Source organism: Kryptolebias marmoratus, linkage group LG14 (assembly GCF_001649575.2).
Source record: "Kryptolebias marmoratus isolate JLee-2015 linkage group LG14, ASM164957v2, whole genome shotgun sequence".
NCBI classification, from domain to species: domain Eukaryota; kingdom Metazoa; phylum Chordata; class Actinopteri; order Cyprinodontiformes; family Rivulidae; genus Kryptolebias; species Kryptolebias marmoratus.
The window spans coordinates 16,811,118-16,830,014 of record NC_051443.1 but is presented as its reverse complement, the minus strand read 5'-3'; the positions used below and the strand labels follow the sequence as shown (position 1 = coordinate 16,830,014).

Sequence of the window (18,897 nt, the reverse complement as noted above, 5' to 3'; positions counted from 1 at the left end):
GGAAAGTGCTGACACCCAACAGCAATCTCAAGTTGCAAACTATTACCGGAGTCACAGAAAGAAAGCCCAAAAACGTGGAAAAGAGGTCACGCAGTGGGGTGTTAAGGTTGGTGGGAGTTCAGTGGTGGGGATCATAATGGTGGAGTTAAGGCAGTTAAGCTTATTAAAGCTGCTTTTTTCCTAATTTTTTTATACTTGTGTTGAATTCCAGTGTGCTTGCTAGGTTTTGTACAGACTAATTACTTAAAAAGCCCATAAAGAATGATTTCAGTTGCTTATATATGAGATTTGTCAAAAATTCCAACATCTGGACTCATTCATTTTGAATGAGTAGGTGTGTATACTCACTTTTTGACTCTTTTTTTTTTTTTTTTGCTCATGTCAACAAAAATACATAAAGTGTTGAGGGGGAGGGGAGTGAGAATTAATCATACAACAGCCTATACCAATTGTGAAGCTTTAATTTAGCACCTCATTTCACTCCGTTAAAGAAAAACAACAACTTTACAGGCTGGCATTGTGACACACACATTTAATTCTGCCCTCTGGTAATGGTCTGCTCTGTTTAAAACCGTGTTTGGCAGCACCGTAGATAACAGATGGAAGAAAAATGTGGGGAATTATGAGAAAGATTGATTTTTTTGAGGAAGAATGGTCTGGTATTCAGACAGCTTTCTCTGAAGCAGACTTTTCTCAAACTCTGTTATTACTGAATAAACATACAAGCGCAGAAAAACAAGAGCATGTGCTCACAGAGACTGTGCTATATTCATAAAGTAAGCTAGAAAGCCAGAAACAATCATATGAGTTGGAATGAAAAAAATAAGAGGTGAGAGAGTACAAACTATTAAAAAAAATGGAAAAAAGTATGACTTTGTTTCTGATGTATTATTATGTTGACTTTCATCAAAGTCGGTGCACAACTGGTTAAGTCAGGCATCATTTTCTCAAGCTCCCTTATGTCTTATAAAAGTGCATTCCTTTCGAAAAAAACAGACACAATCGTTGTCCTTTCAGGCATCATAAGCCCTTCTTTAAAAGGAAACATAATGTAAACCAGAGACTCCCAACTTCTCTTGTGGCATCTCAAAAGCAGACACAAGAATGAAGCAAAAAAACAAAAAAAAAGGAGCGACAGAGGGGGACGAGAGGATGGAGTACCTCATTTGAGCCCCATAAAAAACATGGAGGCACAAACATTTATCTGTGGTGAGGCTTTCATCAGAAGCTTTAAGAGCACAGAAATAACAGAGCAAGATGCTGATAAAGTGGAGACAGGAAATGGGGAGCGTGGGTCTCCTTGCTCTCGTATTTCAGCTGGGACGAGGGGTCCCATAACCCCCACCACCACACACACACCCCTCCTCCCTCCTCATCCTCTTCTGCTGACATACAGACCACAGTCCTCCGCAAGCAGACAATCAGTGCAGCAACTGGAAACCAACACCTCTCTCCAGAAAGCAGAGCTGAAGCACGCACTTAAGTCTGCAGGTAGAAAAACTGGAGGAGGGTTCCACTTGATGGTTTAACAATAAGACCATCAGCTTTTCTAAGAACGACAGATAAATATTGTTCTTATGCTTGAAAACGGATTTCACGTGTTTGTTTTAGTCTCGTTTCCCTCTGAGCACAAGACGGGGCAAAGCAAGGATTAAAGGTTTAGCCTTGTCAGAGTCAGACCGCGGTTAAAACAACAACTGGGTTTCAGCTGTGAAACAACAGGATGGGTTTTAAAAATCTACATACATCTATAATTTCAGGTGATTCAATGCTGCATCTGTGACTCAGGTGGAACCTTGGCAGCGTTGTTGCCAAATACAGGCCAAGTTTTTGTGAACAAATTTTCAAAACCTGGACTTACAAGAAATACTTTTTATACATAAACACCTTAATTTTGCTTTAAACAAGCACAGTTCATAACATCTGTTAGAAAAGCAATTAAAAATATTAATCCAAGCTGCATTACATTGATTAAGCAATCTAAAACGTGACATTTTTAGTAGTAATCTTGTGTGACATTTCAGACTTAACCTTTCCAACGCTGGACTTCTGTGCGAAAGATTAATATTTAGGTCAGCAGCAGCTCCAGGTGAGTATAAATGCAACACTATTTATGCCCAGCTAAATTAAAAGACAAGATTTTTGTTTTCCTACAAGAACAGCGTTCAAAATTTGTAGGAGTTTAAGGTTGCATTTACCAAATTCGATCTGTGCAGCTTCTTCCAACTGAAATGAAAAAACTGAGCGACGACGAGATTGTCTTTACATGTTGAAACTGCAAAGAGAGCGAGTTTGGCCCATAGTTTTTGCTAAAAATGTACTTGTCTTGCTGTGCCACGTTAGGCTCCAGGTTGCTATTTACTGCAGTGGTTACCAAGGTTTTTCCATGCTCCATGCTGGGCTAGGTAGCACCGGTAAAGGACAACGGGGAAATAACAGCATTCTGTTAGCCTTTTAATCAGCACTGAGCTATTTACTGCATCCATGTGAATACAGGAGAGCAGCAGCACTTCAGGAGCTCATTAAATACACTTCATTTCAGTTTATTTTGCATTCTAGTCATCTATGCAAAGGGTTAAAATGAAGGGAGGGCAACAATAAAGGCAAAGTCATTGTAATAAACAAGATTTTCATAGTTGTATGATCATGATCAAGATGAAGACAATAAGATAGACTTTTAGTTGTCAATGAAACCTAGGTAGCTAAATTTGGCTAATTTTCTAAGGACAAGCGACTAATTTCCTGTTAGGAAGAGAAAAATGCAGGAGGACATTAGTGGTTGAACACCAGGGGAGAGGCCAGGATGCCAAATTAAAGGGCAGAAGTGGAGTGTGTACTTATTCTCACTCATGATGTGTGCTCTGTCAGCCCTGCTGCTTATAATGGCACGAGAAGGGCCACTTAAGTCGTAATCACTTCCCTCTTCCCTTTGGCTCTGTCCTCCTCTCCCTCACCCCTCGACCCTAGATTTTCTGACTGTTGGCTCTGATCTGTGATCATAAACGAACTGCGGATCAAGAGCAGGAACAGTGCTCCACACACACACACACACACACACACACCTCCCCTTGCCTACAATCCTGTAATCACAGGGCTCCTGGAAAGTAATAGGCCAACAAGCCTTTGAATAAGGAATGACTGTACCTCTAATGCATCATCTCAACTTTGAAGAGAGCCATTTTCTGCCAAAGGGGAAATGGCAGGTAGAAAATTAGGTCACCACCATCATCATTGTTACAATCATTATCTTCCATCTCATTCAGTGGTGTAATTGAAAGGCGGACCTTTTAGACAATTATTTTCATTTCCCCGTCCATAGCCTAAAAAGCAAAGCTTGCCACAATATGTCACAATAATTTCTGCCCTGTGGAGCACTACGGCTTACTAACATAAAAACTCTTAGCACACACACACAATCCAGGTTGTGCAATATGCATTGTCGAGGTATACAGGTCAGACATTCTGGCACAGGCCTACCTGTCAAGTGCTACTACTTGAACGGAGCTCTGCTAATGGACTGCTAATAGAAGTGAATGTTGCTCTGTGAAGTTCCCTGTAGTTGAGAGTGTCACACAGGGTGATTAATGACACTCTCCTCTCCTCCCCTGTCCAATTGCTCTCACCTTTCTGTCTCCCTGCTTTTGCCTACAGCTCTCTCTCTCTCTCTCTCTCTCTCTCTCTCTCTCTCTCCATCCCTCACCTTTCTGTCCCCGTCTTGTGTCCTTACAATCTCCTTCATCCCACTCCTGTTTTGTTTTTCCAAGTGCTGTTCTGGAAGGAACAAGAGCTCCGAATAGAGGGATCTGAATCACTACTGAGCTCTTCACTAGTCACATTTACTGGCTTCAAGGACATCTAGTACACTAGAAACAAATAAAACTGACGTGGAAACATCCAACAGAAAAACCTGAAAAGAAGTGTTTTGGTTTACTTAAATGTAGTGGTTAAAGCGAGTCAAGTCATCTTGTGAGGATGTATTCTTAGGGAGAAACTCAATGGCCTGGAAACGTAAATTATAGGTTTTAAACATGAGGCTAATATTGTGAAAGGGTCTATAACAGCCAAAACTAAACCTACACCAGTAGCTTTGTTATTTGTCTTAGTAGTACAGCCATCCGAAGCCTTTCTAAGTCTGAAAATAATTTGGAAAAACAATGCTACCAAAAAGAACAACTCCAGTTCTATGAACAAAAGCCCTTCATTGGAGTCACCCAACAACTGCACCACTAAATGTGTCTTTACCTCTCAAATATCTGCAAAGACAAAAAACTTGACATAGGATGGGAATATGCAGCACCAAAACAAAGAATTATTACTTAGTGTTTTTTACATTCATTTTAGAGGCGCTGTAAAGTTCTCAGTCTGTCATCTGCTGCCTTTTGGCATCGTAGTGTGAAGATAGCTCACTGGTTGTTTGGTCACAAACTCTCAGGATTCAGTGACACTGCAACTGACAATTTGCCCATTTTTTGCAATGCTGAGTCTCCAACTACTCTCCAATAATCACAGCCCAGTACTTTAAGCTCTACTGTCTTTCTTTAAACTGGTTTACCTTTCAGTTGTTCTTGTTTTTTTTTCTTCCTTGGTTTATTGGCAGATTGCAAATGGCTTTCATATACATCCCACCACCAAAAGCATTTTGGTTGGTTTGGCTCCATGTGTTTGTTTTTCACCTCCTGCAAACCTGAGTCCTGTTAGTTGATTTCTCCCCACCTGTTTCCACTTAGTCATCACCTTCCCTTTGTTTACCAATATTAGTTTTGGTTTTTTGCCAGCTCATCTTTGTAACGTAAGACTCAAGCTTTTCAGCCAGTTTTGTGTTTGTCTTTTTACTTGTTCTTGGATATTTGTGTTTCAACTGGATTTTTGGCTTTATCTTGGATTGAACTTGAATTTTACTTTTCTCTGCCAGACTTTCTCCTTGTGTTCAGTCTTATAGAGTAATGAACATTGATTGTGACTTGTGTATGTTCCATATCAGAGTCCTACAACCATGCCTTTCTATCACAGTTCTTTCTCAATTAGCATAAAAACCCTGAATAAACTATATATATTTTTAAATAGTTGGGTATGAGCGAAATGTAATGTACAGTTGCTTAAAAGTTTACTTGTTTTACAAACATTAGAGTGCTTCAAGTTGACTGATAATGACATAATTAAAAAAATAACATTAAATATTAAAGCTACATCTTGGCATTAAGGTGAACATTTTGGGGGAAAAAACAGAATCTTGGAAATTTTTAAAAATTCTATAAATAATGTAACTGAAAAATGGATGAACTCATTTAGGATGAACAAGTTTAAAATAAAAAGATATTACTTCAAATAAAAGCGCAAGAATACTTCTCACTATAGATCTGTACACAGCATCGTCACAGCATTTGCCTTCACCATCACACCACATCAACCAGCAGAGGGGTGCAGAGCTGTTCCCAGAACCCGAAAAGAGCCAACAAGTACCTATTGCTGTCTTAACAATAGTATATGACATCAAGTGGAGCAGAGACGCAAACTCAGCAGCCTCTTTTCACAGTAATTATCACTCTCTACCAGGCTCCATCTGTGGCTTAGCATGCAACTCTGACCCTGCTCAGACAAGGAAAAAAATGTACACTCTTCTCTTTTAGTCCTTTTTTTTAAACCTGCACTTTTTGCAACACCATTTCTCTCAGTTTCCTCAACAGTTATGGGCAATTTCTCAAAGATAAATCTGTACATTTTCTAGCTCGCACTGGTAATTTATGAGTGCTGCTTTGTTCCTCAATGTGCTCATTGTGCGTTCGCCCTGTTAAAAAATATGACTGTAATGGCTGTACTGTTAGCAACCCAAAGGAGCCAGTTGTCAGGCCCAAAGGAAGCCTGTTAGAATAATAATGATGAAAATAACATTCACGTCTACTTGCATTCTTCACACAGCACCCAGATTGTTCTGAAGGAGATTGACATCTGCAGTAAATAGAGTCTTGCAGTGCACCGAGTCACGGTAGCTTATAATCCATACATATATCAAATATCCTTTAACTTTCCCCTCCATAAACAATCCTCAGAGGGCACATCATTAGAACGCAGAGAGGCAACAGAGACAGGAGCATGGTGTGAGAGGAAGAGGAGGACATAAGAGCAGCACTGTGGAAAAACTGAACCGATCCCAGGGTGGTGTTCACCACCCATGTATCCACTGGCTAACACAGAGAAAACACTACATAAATGTCAACCTTAAGGTCAGCCATAAAAAGGAAAGGAAATCGAGTAAGAAAACACTTCAAATGGGATTTTTCTCGTCTGATCTCACATGATTTTCAGATCACCGAGGGTATCATCTGCGTCTCAATTTGTAGGAGATTAAAAATCCCCCTTAAAAGTCAGTTGTTCTTTTAAGCTACGTATATCTGCTGTTGAAATCATAAAAGTATAGAGCTGTTTGTTCAGAAGGAGTTTCCAGTCATGGTACTGTCACAGAGCTCCTGTTCAAATCTGTCTCAACCTGTCTCCTTTGTCCAGAGTTAAGCTGGGTAAAGAGCACTCTTATAGACTCAATGAAAACATTCTCTCCGAGGAAATTAAAGAGGGGAAAAATGAACCGCTGCAGCGAAGTGCGTCACGGTAAGATGTGTTAAACTAACCCAAAAACAAAACATACAGGAAACGTTCGGTGGTTCGAGTCGCGCCTGTAAGCGAGCCACTTTAATCAGCAGTAGTTTTACACTGAAGAAGTGACTCTCAAGCGATTTGGAAATGTGTAGAGCTCATCAGTGGCCCAAAATAGCTAAGCCCATTAATTAAGCTCAAACAATGTTCCCCCCTGCTGTATCGACTTCTTAATGGACAGAGAAGAACCTTGTTCGTATTCTAGTCAATGACACAGAGCTCTCTGGGGTTTTTGGAAAGGGTATTATGTCATCGCACCCCTGCCCTTCAGAAGCTGGTCCTGGGCTGTATTTTGTTCTTCCGCTCTCTTATTTGACTTTTTTTTTTCTGCTCATTAACTATGTAGGAGCAAGATGACAATCTGGAGCAGCCAGATCAGGTTGCTTACAAACCCTCATCTCGGTGTACGGGCCAACGAGAGCTCACAATGCTCCTGCATGAACAAAGAACCACATAAACACGAGGAAGAACCAAGGATTTTATGTTGTTAATGTGGGTCAAAGTATCTGCTCTCTTATCGAAGTCCATTTAAAACAAAAGGCAGACCACCTACCTCATTTCAAGAGAAGCAGGAGTATGTTCTAAACATGCTCAGACACATACTGAACAATTAGCTCTCAAACAGGGGCTCCTTTAAGTTCTCTTTGACAGTTAATTTCACTCAGGAGACAAGAGGATTAAGTACATAGCTTTAGGTGTTTTGGCATTATCTCGGTTCTGTAACTTACAGTTGCAGTTTACAGGAAACATCAGTCAGCACACAGCTTTTTGGAAGAAAATGAACTAATGTTTGCCTAATGATTAAAGTAAAAAATTGAATGGTTGGTAAGTGGTGTCCGGCTTCAACTAAAAACTGTCCTGCAGTCTTGAATACAACTCAGATATATTGTTTTTTTTTCTGCGCTATACGTCCTCTAAGCGTCAAAGACTGTTTATTCAGTGGGACTGTAAGAGTTCATTACTGCTTAAAGTGCTTTCAAACGAAGGAATTCACAATTTACTAAAGATGAAAGATTTTGTCTGAACTGTACAACAACTTTAATGCTAATTGCTTTTTGAAGATATAAAGTTTTTAATGCATTAACTTGCATCTAACTTAAAACAGCCTGAGTAAATCTGTTTTACTTTAAATCTCTTTTTGCCCCGCACGTTTTTGTGCAAATATAAACATTTTAAAAAGATTTCTACACAACATATTCCCATAATTTTGAGAAATGTTAAACAACATAGTCAAACCAGTCATTTTGTGTAAATGGCCTGTTAGAAACTCCAAATAAATGTTGTTTTTTATCTTGAAAAGATTTTTCAAAAGCATCAAAATTACCTTCGTTGTCTCAAAATTGGGATCTGCTCGATCAAAATAGACATTTTTCAATCTCTTTAATGGAATAATGATCATTTATTGTGTTTATTTCATGACCGTTTACCCTGAAAAAAGATTTTACCAACCCTTTCTTGTTTGACACATCTTCCTACTCAACCTGCTTAAGGATTTGATTCAGTTCCTTCTTTGATGCAGGTTGCAGGATGAGGTTATGCTTTGATGAGTCAATATCAGAAGGTGGTATATGCTGTATTTTTGAAATAAGTATGTGTAAACAGAATTGGGGGGTTTTCCCAACCACTGAAGCTCTCTGAAGCTACAGGAGTGTTTTAAACTTTGACCAAGAAGAAGCGTAAAAATCAAGTTCCCAGCTCAGGGAAAGAAAAAAAAGAAAAAAGCTTTAAAGTTTACCTTGAGCCGCTCCGATCTCCAGCAGGAGAAAGAGCAGAAGCCAGGACGCGGTCTGCATCTCAGGGGGGGATTTAGGCACTCTTCCTCCCGCTCTGTCAGTCTGTCTGTAACCCATGATGATGAGGAGTCAAACTGCGCTCTGAGGCAAGTCCGAGTCTCTGGCAAGCGTCTGTCAAACACGCGCTCGGGTGTCCCCCCACGCTCACTGTCCGTCAAGTGTCTCCCCTCACAGCCCCAGCAGCGCGAAATATGGCTTTGCGGAAAATATATCCAGCTCCGGCGCTGTGTTTACTGCAAACATGTGACAGTTTTATGGAACCAGATGAGGCTGCATCGCCCTCCTGTGAGGAAGGATGTTGCATTCAAACCTTTCAATCTGCCTCCGTTTGTTCCCCCCCCCCTTAAGAGCAGATCTGTTTTGAGGTGATCTGTGGAAGGCAAATTCATGCTCCCCTCACAAAAAAAAAAAAATCTAAAGTCCCCCCTCTCTCTCTATCTCTCTCTCTCTCTCTGTCGAACCCTTTCCACGCGCGGAGAGGCGAGTGTTTGCGGGCTGCGTGTGTGCGCGCTCCACTGACGGGACCGATCCGGGGGTAGGAGCCGTGTCTCTGCGGGGCCACCTCGCTCCTTCAGCCAATCCAAGAGCTCCGGCGAGTGGCGGCGCTGTACCAAAACCCGGCCCGGACAGCAGCGAGGAATGGAGGCTCTTCATCAGCCGAGTGGGAATGAGTGGGAGTTCGGGATGAGGCGTAAAGGGCGTGCGTAAAAAAAAAAAAAATGGGTTCAACAGCTTGTGAAAGTGCAGCAAATGAGCCAAAGAGGCATGTTTTGTTTCTGCTATTTGCTGAGCAAAACGCAGTGAAACTAATTAGGAAATGTTACGTTTCATAATATATTCTGAGGGTTTAGGAATACTTGAAATAAAATTTAAAAAAAAACATTTTAATTTCTCTTATATGGCACTTATTCGCATTAACATGTTAACTCAAGTTGCTGTAAAACAAATGACATTCAGTTTAAGTTCTAGTTGTCATCAACTGGTGGCCAGGGGGCTTAAAGGGGCCTGCAAGGACCTCTTCTGGTCCATGAGGGGTGTGGTGGTGGTGCCCACCTGTAATTTATTTGAGGGCTAAAAACAACGTGAGGAGAAACATATTTTTTCTCTCAAAAGATCCTTTCAGCTGTTTATATTTTATCTCTGTTGCTTTTGTGATATTTTAATTTGCCAACTTACTGTGAGGGTTAACCATTTCCTCTCAGGCGTTGAGTCGGACAGCTTTTTTGTACACTAAACACCATATAATCTGATGTAGAATCTCTTTTATAATAACAATAATAATTTAAGGCTAATTTTTGTTTGTTTATAATCTGCATCAAAAGCTGGCCCAATAGAGTCTGCTCAGAAAAATTCTGGCTCCTGACTTAATTTTGTTGGAGGCCCCTGGCATACAGTCCATTTCCATCCACTCTGTCATGATCTGTGGATGAAGGATCCAAATACATGACTAATGGAAGAAGGAGGGGATCAAAGAAAAGTAAATTCATTTTACTTTTAAGATGCTGCAGAGGCAGGTTATCATTTAAAGTATATCTGGAATAGGAAAAAGAAAGACAAACAAACAAAAACAAAACCAGACCAGTCAAGAATTTGTACAGCTGTGGACATATGGACAAAGACAATCACCTTCCTTTTAACAAAGTAAACCAAAAAACACTTTTTTATTGCAGGAAGTAATGTTCAAAAAAGAGCAGGTGTGCTGATCAGTAACAAGAAACTGGTGTGCAGAGGAAGGCAATGACAAAACTGACTGAAGTGACAGATTACCAGGATTTACAGCCTAAAACAGGAAGTACAGTTAATCAGAAAACAGCCTAATCAAATAAAAACAAACCTAGTCACAGCAGGAGACAAACTCATTACAACAATTAAAGAATCAAAGGACAAAAATCCAACTGAAATTCAGAGGGTGTATGTTCAATATATTCCAATTAACTTCTGTCAAATTTGATTTAATTATATTGCAGTTTAAGTCATTACAATTAAATTATCTACAGTCCAATTTCATACAGTTTATTCATATTCAGTATAACTCTGTTCAAGCCACATTCACTTTCTGTACCCATTTAAACCTGTTCAGTCACATGGAATAGGAGGCATATTCTGAATCAGATCAGCCTTTTGTTTTGTCACATTGGGAGTTGAAAAGAACACAAACAAATAGAAACTGATTTACGCTTACAAGACAAAGCAAGCCGTACAGTAATACTGCAGACTAACTAACTGAGGGAAAAAATGCTCATTAATTTAGCGCAGCCTCTCCAAAGGGAAGGCATAATTTATCAGACTAGACTCTGCCCTTTTTCTCATTGTAAACCAGTCTAATTGTTATTTAAAAGTACTAATAGAATGTCAGAATGATCAATAATGAGCTGAGTTTAACAGACACACTGTCAAACACAGATTTATGTGTGACTTTTGCTTTGCAGGAAGACATTTGTATCTGTGACTCCGGTGGAGGGCTGATGGGTAATTACATATGCATGACAGAGGTCTGAGTAATGCCCCCGACACCTTGTGATTAATGTGAAATATGAACTCAACACTGTCTCAGCACCAAAATGAAACTTTTAAAATATGAATCTAATTCAGGAATCATGGTATTCGGCTCCCTTCCATCACAGGTTTTAATGCACAGCGATGTCAAGTGGTGGCTGTCATTTCGCTGGCATTTCAATTTCAGGTAGGATATGCAGGGAATTGCTTTTATTTTTGATTCTGTTTTTTTAAAGATATGAACAATTCTGTGGTTGATGTTTAGAGAACAAAATACACATCAACCACAACAATAAAGGTGAAGTAAATAACAGCAATTATTTTGATATTTTGACCATGTTTAAAGGGTGGGAAGCGTTAGGTATCAACTACACTTGTTTATACTCAGTTTTTGATGTGGTAAAGGAGTGAAAATCTAAATATATCTGAAAAACTTTGGAGTTTTATCACATTTGGTGGATAATGGCTTACAGCAGGTAAATGTAGAATTAAACTCAAAACACTGAATTATAAAAACAGAAGGCAATAACAAATAACAGAATAAGACAAGAGTAAACAAGCAGGAGAAATGCAAAAGAACTGAGCAAAACCAGGAAGTATATGTACTAGGAGAAGTGAGTATTAAATGACAACAGGTGTGCTGATTACTAATGGAATACAGGTGGTATGTAAACAAAAAAGCTGATAAGACAAGACAAGACAAGATAAGATAAGATAAGATAAGATAAGATAAGATAAGATAAGATAAGATAAGATAAGATAAGATAAAATAAGATAAGATAAGATAAGATAAATAATAACTTTGTCTACCACAACTGTGGCAGAAATTCTCCTTCGACACATTCTTGTACATTTCACAACATACTCAAAAAGTGCATAAAATAAGGAATACGGGTGCATCTATTGGCAATAACCATCATGATGACAAAAACATGACTAAATACCCTAAATACCAAAAACTCATGACGATGAAAGAAAACCCAACCAATGCTTAACAAAAGATCATAAAAAAGAGTTTAAAACTTTTTACCCAACAAGAAAGGTAGAAAAAAAATCCAACTGCAGTACAAACGTTGCCCTTTTGCCCTTGTTGACCACCAGCCACCCCCAAAGGTGGGTATATGAGCATCAGGTTTGGATTCTAGATCAATGGGAGATTCAAGTGTTCGTGTGGAGGGAAGCAACATGCACGAAGATAAGAAGTCAATAGTGGCTAGTGATTTTAGATGCTTTAATAGAAGTTCTGTGAAATGATCTCCACCTATGCTGGTGAGATGGATCCCATAGTGCAAACTTCCAGGTAAAAACCTAAGTGGCAACATCCAGGGCTGAAAAATAACCTACATTTTTTTAAGCCAAATATCTTGTTTTGAATTGTCAATGGAAGTTGGATCTGTATCACTGCCCGGCTCTGTTGCAGGTCATAAAGGCCAAATTTAAACCTACACATTGTTATGTGAGAATACAAACCCCAGTTTTTCATTTCCAAATGTGTTTTTCTGCTCTTTAGTCATACAGCTACAGTGATGGTTCACATATAACCTCATTTTACTGTTCTTTGCTGACTGGAATGAAAAGCGTTGCATCTTTCCACTGCTGCAGCCTATCAAATTCAAGGTTAACTGATGCGTGCTTTTGGAAATGTCCTTCTGCACTCAGCTTTTGTACAGAGCTTTCATTTATTTGTGGCCTGTTAACTCGAACAAGTTTTGTCAGTTTCTGTCTTCTCCCATAAGCCTTTTGAGGTGCAGATTGTGAAAGCAGTGAGCGACATCCTGGGTGAGTCAGTCAGTTTAATTTATCATGTCCTTTCTGATGTTTTCTGTGTCAGATGTTTGATTGTACTGAGTCTGAGTAGAAAATTTGTTAAGAAGTGTACTCATTCAAATGAATTTTGGTTTAATCAAAAGCTTTCAGATGTGCTCTTTTAATTATTTCACTTTATTCAAATTTTAAGAAGCTGTGGTTGAACATTTAAATTACTGAATTTTCACCAGTTTTGTTTTGTTCTGGGTTTTTTTCCCCTGAAAAAAGGGCAGTTTTATGTAACCTAAAACACGCAGTTATCCTGTGTAAGCTTCTGAAAGGAAGATGTGTTATCTGAACCAGCAGTAAAACGCCCGCGCGTCACAGAAATCCTAAAGTGCAAATGCCCCCCCAGATTGTTAATATGATCCTTTTAGCAAATGCCTTCTCTAACATCCACACCTTTGTCGGGAACGATGGATTTTTGCCCACATAACTGCTTCTATAAGGACTCTACAGTCTCACAGGAAACCTAACACTTGAGACCTTAACTATTCCAAAAGGACATCCGTGTCTGAGACACTCTAAGTGGCATGTCTGGAACAAACAAACCAGCAACAGAAAAGTTACTTAAACGTAATGCTTTGTTTACATGTGACTAACTGTCACAATATAAGGTTTCGGTACTAAGTATGTGTGTCATCTTTATTGGAAATAAGATTCAACCCCAACTTTACATGTTTTAAAATGCTTGTGAAACACTCTGTGTGACATTTGTGCAGAGTAGAGGGGTGTAATACAAAGCAAGATCACTGTGTTAACAAGATATTTTAGGCCTTCAGCCAACAAACTCAATGTCATAAAGGTGTCTCTCGGGTAACAGCTTGGTGTTGTGGTTGTTGTGTTCAGAGTTCACAGTTTTTATTACACTCTCAGCTTGTTAAATGACCAAAACACAATTCTTCAGATATTTGTTCAAATTAAAGTTTGTGAGCTGTAATGTACAGCTATCATTTTATGTGCACATGGTTATTCACCCAGACTCTGACACAGTCAGTTATATTCTGACATTTCTTTGTTGCCACCTTTGTTTACATTGAAAACATCAACATTAAAAGGGACGCCATTAACATCAGTTGTCCAAAACTGAAGCCAAAATGTATATTTTATGGGGGCATTGACATATTGTAATTTTGGAGCCTTATTTTTAGTCAGTAAAGTGTCCCATTTATTTACATGAAGGAGCAAAACTTAAAAATAGTACTGCAGCCAGCCACTCGGGGGCGCCCATCTTTTGTGGCTTCAGCTTCTGTGTCTAGCTATAATAAATGTTAATGATTGAAAAACACAGCTGATTTAAAGTGAGAGCCCAAAAACATGGACGAAAGTCACAATTTCAACTTTTCAGAATTTTTATATGTGTAACTTTACCTTGAAAAGTAACCTTGCCTATGTTAGGCATTAAGTGAAGCTGTTTTAAATTTTATGTCTGCAGCTTCAAAAAACAAAACACAACAAAACAACAAAACACTTGAAAAGAGGTATTAAGAAGCAGCCATCATGTAACAAAAAAAAAAATCCCAACAAAACAAACCACCAATGTGAGCCTCCTCAATAGTCTTTTGGTTTCCTACTTTTCTGTCGCTTGCATTTGGACTGGTTTAGGTATTACAAGTAAATATGATTATGTATAAATAAACACATAGAGGTAAATCTAAAATCTAGTTTGGTTTTGAATTTTTTGAGTTCACATTCTTGTCATATGAATGTTGTTTTACAAATTGCAAAAGGCAACAACAAAGATCATTTAGCCCACAAACTCCGTTCCTCTGGGGCCGCTCTCCTGCACGTTTTAGATGTGTTCTTGCTCTAAAACACCTGGTTTAAACGAATGACTTGTTGCTATGCTTCTAGAGAACTTGATAATTTGGTGAGGAACCAAATTATTAAACCATTTGAATCAGGTGTGTTGGAGCAGAAAAACCTAAAACTTCCCAGACAGTAGCCCTTGAGGCCTGGAGTTTGACACCCCTGATTTAACAGCTTTAGAACCTTTTATTGTGATTTCCCCTGAAAATATGCACTGTGGACAAACCTATAGTAGCTATTAAACATTTTGTATCCAATTTGTTGCATTAATATGACTGTGTTTTTTGTTTTTACATTTTTGATAGCTGTCATTGACCTGTTCTGTTTTGGATTTATAAAAACTGAATGCAGTTGTACCTTTTTTGCTGAAGACAAGTCAAAAAGTCACTTTTACACAATCAAATACAGATCCTGATGAAAAGAAAAATGCATTCTAGCAAAAACATCAACTGACAGAAGGGGAGTTTGTTTTTGATTGTAAACCTAATAAACCCTTGCTTTTTGATGCATAGAAGTCTCATCAGGTAGAAGTTTGCATCTGTGTCTCGACTGGCTGGGAGAAAGTCGTGGCTGATCAGGAGATCAATTCTACTCAGAACATGTGGAGAGCACACATGGTTTAGGATGTTACCACAGTTTCCTGACAGTCGTTCATTACGAAAAATGCTGAAGGGGCCTGAAAAAAATGCAAATGAAACCAAAGTGTTTTTTTTTGTTTGAATAACAATCAATGTTATGATTAGTTCAATGCCACAGCGTTCCAGAGAGACCTTGCTTGGAGCCAGAATGTCTACCAGTGTGATGAATACAGGATTGTTTGTGTTGTGTCTTATTACCACCATAGAGATAAGTAAGAAATATAAATATCTTTGGTGCTGCATTCAGAGAGAGATCCAGATTGCAAGGCTGTTCAAACTATGTGAAAATGTATTATGATTGTTCAAATGAATCTCAGAAGCCGCCAGTCTTTGAGTCTTTTGTTTATTTATGAAGTTAAAACAGAACACAACAATGCGTTATGTAAAAATGTAAATTTTGATTATCAATCTGAAATAGTTCAGCAGCATTTGTATGACTTGACATGAAATGTGAGTTTTGTGTGATTTTCTGGGGCTCAGCGGTTAGAGCCGTGGTGCTCCAATGAGAGAGTTGGAGGTTCAATTCCTGTTTTACCCAACATCCTTGGGTAAAACACTGAACCCCTCGTTGCTTCTGATGCACGCCCCATTGCTGTATTAATAGAGTTTACAGCACTGATTAGACTCTATAGAATGATTTATTCAGATGAGCTTTGTAGAGATTCAGTGCTGTATGAATGTGTGTGTGGATGGGTAAATGAGGGCACAGATTGTGTTGTAAAGTGCTTTGGGCAGCATGGTTGGCTAGAAAGGTGTTATATAAGTACAGTCCAATTACCTTAAAAACTACACCCGATAGATTTCTTTTTCAAGTCCAGACATTCTTGGTTTTCTTATGTTAAAAGCTAATAACTCTGCTCCCCTGGTGTTAACATTCAGTTCAAAGTTCCATACCAAACAGCTTCACAAACTGCTAGAAACGCCAAAAGTTTCTTAGTTTACTTACATAAACTGTACATTCTCTGTTGGTGAAGGACATGTTTTTCCAGACGTCTCTATCTCCTGCTGAGTACTCCCAGAACTTCTGTCTCCGGCATCAGCCTGTGGATCAATTGAACAGAGAGACAGTCAGATTGATAGCCAAACAGAGTGATACACAGGCAGACTAATGATTATGCAGAGGCAGCTTAATGCCATTTCTACACGGAACCCGTTCTCTAAATTCAACCCACCCCACCCCCCACTTTAACTATTGCCACACACAGGCACACAAATTCGATGGCCAAGCTCCTTGCTAATTTCACAGATAAACATCGCCGAATGAAAATGGAATTGGAAATTAATCACAGCGATAAATGAAGCTACCTTTAGGGATATTCTTCTTCCTCGTGCACAGAGTAACAGGTATAGCTAAAGTTACCGTGTGCCTCTGTGCAGAGCTGCAGGATAGAGAGGAATTTAAATTATGACAAATGGCATAATATGATTTGCACACAAAGCGTTGGGGCCTGATTTTTTTCTTTTTTTTTTACAACTGTGAGCCACAGAGAGACAGTGAATAGTGGCGACGCCGGTTATGTGCCGCACAATAAAGTCACTTTCCACCGCTTTGGGCACACTTTACTGCTGCTCTTGATATCAGTATTAAAAGTGATTTGCGACTCCGTATGTGGCAAGGAATCAAAACTTAATTTAGGCAGATAAAGATGCCATTTGGGAGGGAGATAAAGTGCTGCATCATGGAAGATGTGTTCCCCCAGCCTGCTCTCAGCTCCTCACCCTCGCAGCGCCCTCAGATTTACAAGCTCTTTTTTCCTGCTCCATAAAACAGCAAATCTGCTCGCCAGGCGACACAGGCAAATGTTAATGGATTCATTTGTCAAGAACCCTCCACTTATTTACAGTCCTCCTCCATTACCGTCGCTCCTCCTGTAAGAGAAAATCCAGTGGCCAAAGTCAAAATATCGATTTGCCTGTCCATCAGACTGTGAGTCATCCCATAAAACCAGCAGAGGCAAAGACACCGCTGTCAACATGGAGTGTGGTTCAACATGACAGTTACACAGTCGGTGCACACACTTGTTTTTTTCTCTTAAATTCTGTAATGTAATACAGCTAGGATGTGAAATTAATCACATTTACAGTTAATTTAAAGGAAATAATCACACAATAAAGGGGTTTGTATTTGTTTGTGGAGACTGGCACAAGTCTTCCTCTGTACTCTAAGCACCCTTCACAACCAAACTAGCATTCATCATTCATCTGAAATTTTGCTTTCCCACCTCCTCCGCCTTCATTTTTCACTTGTTTTCTTTTCTGAGTTGATTCAAGTTTAATTCATGACTGTGCTTTATAACAATAAAGCTTGTACGTCAAAGAATTCCCAATGTTGCATCAAATAAATAAATTTAATTCTTTTAAAAGTGGGGTTCTGTGAAGTAGTTCTGAGCAGTAAATATCTGACCTGCAGTGGACAGCACTTAGAGTGGACTCAGATTGGAGAATCAGGGAGAAATTTTGGGGAGTTAAGGTAAACAGCTAATCAGATTAACGCCTAATCCAAAGGAGATTTCTGCCATATACAACAACTCAAAGCTCAACGATTATTCAGCTCTTCAAGCAAAAACTATTTTATTATTTTTTACGCAACATTACTTTTACATCAGAAAGGTAGGCCCCTAATGGGTTTTGTTTTTCTTAAATGTATTTTAGGTTGTGTTCTAACAACCCTATCTTCAGTTTAAATAACTTTAAAATTTACTAATAACTCCTGCATTTATCTCATATAGTATTGAAAGTACTCAGCTTGATCACACAGAGCTTTTAGGAGACCACCTACATGTTTCCTGTGTGATTGCTGATGCAAGCCAGGCCTTGACCCCGTTCACCAGACTCTGATAGTACAAACTTCTCATCTGAACTCTCCGCCTGGAGGAAGGTAAAAGGCCTGCTGTTGCACAGACCAGATACCTTCCCCACAACACACCTCATATCTTCTCCATCGCTCAGGACTGATCAAAGCACCCAGCTCCACTCTGCCTAGTATCCGTCCAAACCTTGCGAGATCGGGTATCAGCCGAGCAAACTACACTCTGATGAGATTCATAATCATAAAATTTTCTTGCATTTGCAGTAATACTAGATCTAGTGGTAATGATCATTTTATTTTTTAAACTTAGAAGCATCAAAAGTGATGCAAGACTTGTGGTATGCTTCATTTGAAATCAGACGTTAGAATTCCAGGGTTTCAAATCTGAAAAATCAGCAGGAAATGCCCTCAAAATGGATTCCTACTTGGAAGTTCTGAGATGTCTCACCAGTCCAAGCAAAAAAAGGGCTATAGCTGCAGAAATAAACTAATTTTGTTTGGGTTTATATCTCGTTTGATGACTTGCACATTGCACTGTCCAGTCTATCAGTGTTTGAATGCATAAAATGATGAGAGAAATACTTTATCAGCTGGTTTTGCTAATAGTGGTTATCTTGGTCACTTAGCACAATAATTAGCATATTTCATTTGCAACTGGATCAAAGCAGCAACTTCTGAGGCAAATATATCACAGCAACAGTGCTAACCACAAGGAGGTCACACTGAATACAAAAGCCCATAAACATGCACCACAAATAAACTCCTTGCATGTCATGGTAATAGACTTTGGAAAAGTTCACTCTTGAGGACAAATCCTCATGTTTGCGTGCAGTTGGTTGCATTTATTTTTTTCTCTCTCTCTCTGTTCTTGGTATTTCCTTTCCTTTTTAAGGATAAA

At 39.1% G+C, this 18,897-nt stretch overlaps 1 protein-coding gene across 3 annotated transcripts in view; it reads right to left on the bottom strand.

Moving 5' to 3' along the window:
- Nucleotides 1-9,113, bottom strand: part of unc5c (unc-5 netrin receptor C) — a 133,606-nt gene extending 124,493 nt beyond the window's left edge. The window contains exon 1 of one of the 3 annotated variants that reach the window (XM_017435748.3): nt 8,384-9,113. In XM_017435748.3, coding sequence (XP_017291237.1) covers nt 8,384-8,498 — 115 coding nt within the window. In that variant the 5' untranslated portion in view covers nt 8,499-9,113. Of the gene's footprint in view, nt 1-4,552; nt 4,674-8,383 lie in introns of those variants that run through there. The other 2 variants (XM_017435747.3, XM_037979440.1) reach the window with 2 other exon arrangements.
- Between the last annotated feature and the right edge of the window lie 9,784 nt (nt 9,114-18,897).